The 3,103-nt window shown below is 43.7% G+C and overlaps 1 protein-coding gene across 4 annotated transcripts in view; it reads right to left on the bottom strand.

Annotated features, from left to right (window-relative positions):
- Nucleotides 1–2,365, bottom strand: part of LOC123992660 (kin of IRRE-like protein 3) — a 233,571-nt gene extending 231,206 nt beyond the window's left edge. For all 4 annotated transcript variants that reach the window (XM_046294004.1, XM_046294005.1, XM_046294003.1 and 1 more), the window contains exon 1: nt 1,969–2,365. In XM_046294004.1, coding sequence (XP_046149960.1) covers nt 1,969–2,011 — 43 coding nt within the window. In that variant the 5' untranslated portion in view covers nt 2,012–2,365. The remainder of the gene's footprint in view (nt 1–1,968) is intronic.
- Between the last annotated feature and the right edge of the window lie 738 nt (nt 2,366–3,103).

Raw genomic sequence — 3,103 nt, 5'->3', positions numbered from 1 at the left:
CTAGGGAGAAACAGTTGCAAATGTGATTTTCTATTGAACAAATTCAGGTATTTTTATACCCGTTTCGTTCAGTTTGATTCCATTTAAGAAACGTCTGGAAAAAAAAAGAATATATTCTGAATAGTCAGAACGATCACTCACAAACACAATTCAATTTCATAGCAGCGTGATCAATTTGCTTGTTGTATATATAAATCTTCTCGCAACTGTCTACACGCTCTCCTCCTCTCACATTTTTCCATCGCTTGTGGACTTCAGCGCACAACACATCAGCTGTCTGTGACCAGGAAAAATAACCTTTCCAAGCCAAACCTTCATATCATGACCGCTATAACTGCTACACACAGCTACATCGTTGTCACGTCATAGTCAGTTACTAGAACTAACACGTTAGTAAACCTGCTAGTTACAGTCATGCAGTACATCCAGAAAGCAGTTTAGCAGTTACACCGGTGGGCCCCAGTGGCAATACATTTATAAAACCAAAAGCTTACCTTGACTTGGAAGAGTTCCAGTGTTGGATAGCCATAGGCAGCTAGCTAACATAACATCCCTCTCTGTTTGAGCCGGATGTTCAAGTAGTCGAAACTAGCTAGCTAGTGAAGGTGAAAGTAAAAGAAATGTGCAACCAAATATAGCTAGCTCTCTCTCGCGCGCTTCTCCCTAATTTGAAAATAAAATAATTTTTTCAAAACTGTTCAACTACTGTATTTCTACCTCTTTAAGTCAACTACTCACAACATTTTATGCACTGCAGTGCTAGCTGTAGCTTATGCTTTCAGTTCTAGATTCACTCTCTGATATTTTGATTTGGTGGACAACATGTCACTTCAAGCTGCAAGAGCTCTGATAGGTTGGAGGACGTCCTCCGGAAGCTGTCATAATTACTGTGTAAGTTTATGGAAAGGACTGAGAACCATGAACCTCCTCGGTTTTGTCCTGAAGTTAATGTACCCAGAGGAGGACAAAAGCTAGCTGTCCTTTGGCTACACCATGGTGCTACCCTACAGAGAGCTGGTCAAGCTACTGTAGACCTTCATTGCAAAACATTGTTTTAATCAATTATTTGGTGACATGTGAATATATTTAGAGTTTAATTTAAAATGGATAACGTTTTTAATTTTTGGTTATTTGTATTTTTAAGAAATTCACTGAGGAGTTTGTTCCTCCCCTTCTTCCTGTGAGTAGACTGACACACACTCTCCCCACTCTTAGTTACCACAGAGGAGTAAACACACTCCCTTTACTCGCTTAGTGGCCACGGAAGAACAAACACACTCCATCTACTCTCTACCTGCCCTCAGACCAGCCACATCTCACCCACCCGACATAGTGAAATTTACAGAATTCTCACAGATTACTGACAGCGAGAGTTACATTGTTTTCCAAAGACAACCACCTGCTGGCAAGTTGGGGAAACAACCAATCCATCCATCTTCATTTCTAATACACTGTCTAAGAATGAAATCACCTGGATATTTAGTCCAAGGCGATTGTGTTGTTCAGAGTGCTCTATATTCTCTGTGGTCCTCTGTGGTCTTGACCAACCCCCGGCACATCCCCAGCAAAGACATGGTCGCAGGTTCAAAATAATGTGAGTCACAGGGAGCGAACGCTTCGCCAAGCTGGGATGTGAACACTCAGAGGAGCTTGTCTGATGAGGTTATTCAGTCTGAATCGGCACAAGCCATGATGAATTCCTGAGATAGGATAGCACCGGCTACAAATGTTAACAGCTATAAACACAAGTATTCCGTTATTATCCACCAGTTTCTTCCCCATATAGCACAGGGACATATCATTGAGGCAAAATGAGATACATCTGACAGCATCAGGTCTGACAGCTTACACCAAAGACTACTTCAGATGAAATGCTCAAGATTCACATGCAGTCACCAACTAACAGATAATAACAGAAAGATGCTAGACAAATGCAGTGGATAAGAGGACCATAGCCAGTTGACTTACCATTTGCGGAGATCCACAGGAACACAACGACCCAGGGGATCATGACTGGAGAGGAAGAGGGTGAACCTCTGAAACACAGTGGACGAGTGTGTGAAATTGATGTTGGCACACACACACACAACAGTGCTCTTCTGTGCACTTCTGGATGAGTGCTACAGTCCCTCAATGATCTCCCTTGTGCCAGGGATATAGCTTTAACTCTTCTTTCCTTTTTCCCTCTCTTCTTCTCCTCCTTTTCTTCTTCTCTCGCTCCTTCTCTCTATGTCACTCTTGTGGACAGTGGTCAGCTTTGCTTTGCTCTCCTGTTGATGTGTAGACTCTCTCAGTGTGAGCTCTCTCGTGTTCTGTCGCTCGTAAACTCGCTCGGTCTCACTGCCGTTCCAGTGTCTCTACTCGTACCCCTCCCTTCTCTCCCTCTCTCTCACGCTCTCTCTCTCTCACTCTCTCGCCCAATCACTCACCCAGTAGAGGCGCCTAGTAAGGCTCCACAATAAGACTCCTCCCTCCAGCTCCCACTCTCTTTCTCCTCTGTCTCTTTCTCTCTGCCTGCCTGGCTGTCTCAGTGCCTGTGTCGGAGCCTGTGCCGGAGCAGGTCCGGCTGGGAGAATTAGCTCCCTCAAATCTCTGGGAACAGGGACTTCCATGGGAGGGGAGGCAGGCAGAAAGGCAGCTCCTCTAATTAGAATTAAAAGAGGACCAGCTTTGGCTGCACTGGCCAAGGATAACACAGACATCCACAAAAAAAGTGCTGCTTTCCCTTCTGGCTTCCTTCCTAACATGGGACTAGTATTCCACATAATCAGATCTGGGTTTGAATCAGTGTGTTTGCCCCATAGAGCAGTGAGGATAATGTAAACACATACATTAGAATGCAAGACTAATGTCCTATAATATTCATTAGTCTGCAATTTCTATCAGGAGTGATTTAGATTTGCAGTCCTTCATTGATTGAGCTCTAATGTAAAGGCTGTAAATCCCTCTAATGCAGTGTTTGCTAACAAGTCTGTTTCACCTTGTAAATATTAAAAGGAGCATTCTTTCTTCATCTTTTAACTTGCCTGGCTCAACCAGTTTCCTACACCCAGTCTCATATTTCTAGAAGTAAGCGTGCATGGATAGCGCTACAGGGTTACTG

This window comes from Oncorhynchus gorbuscha, linkage group LG13 (assembly GCF_021184085.1).
Source record: "Oncorhynchus gorbuscha isolate QuinsamMale2020 ecotype Even-year linkage group LG13, OgorEven_v1.0, whole genome shotgun sequence".
Taxonomy (NCBI): Eukaryota; Metazoa; Chordata; class Actinopteri; order Salmoniformes; family Salmonidae; genus Oncorhynchus; species Oncorhynchus gorbuscha.
This window is presented reverse-complemented; position numbering and strand designations above follow the sequence as displayed.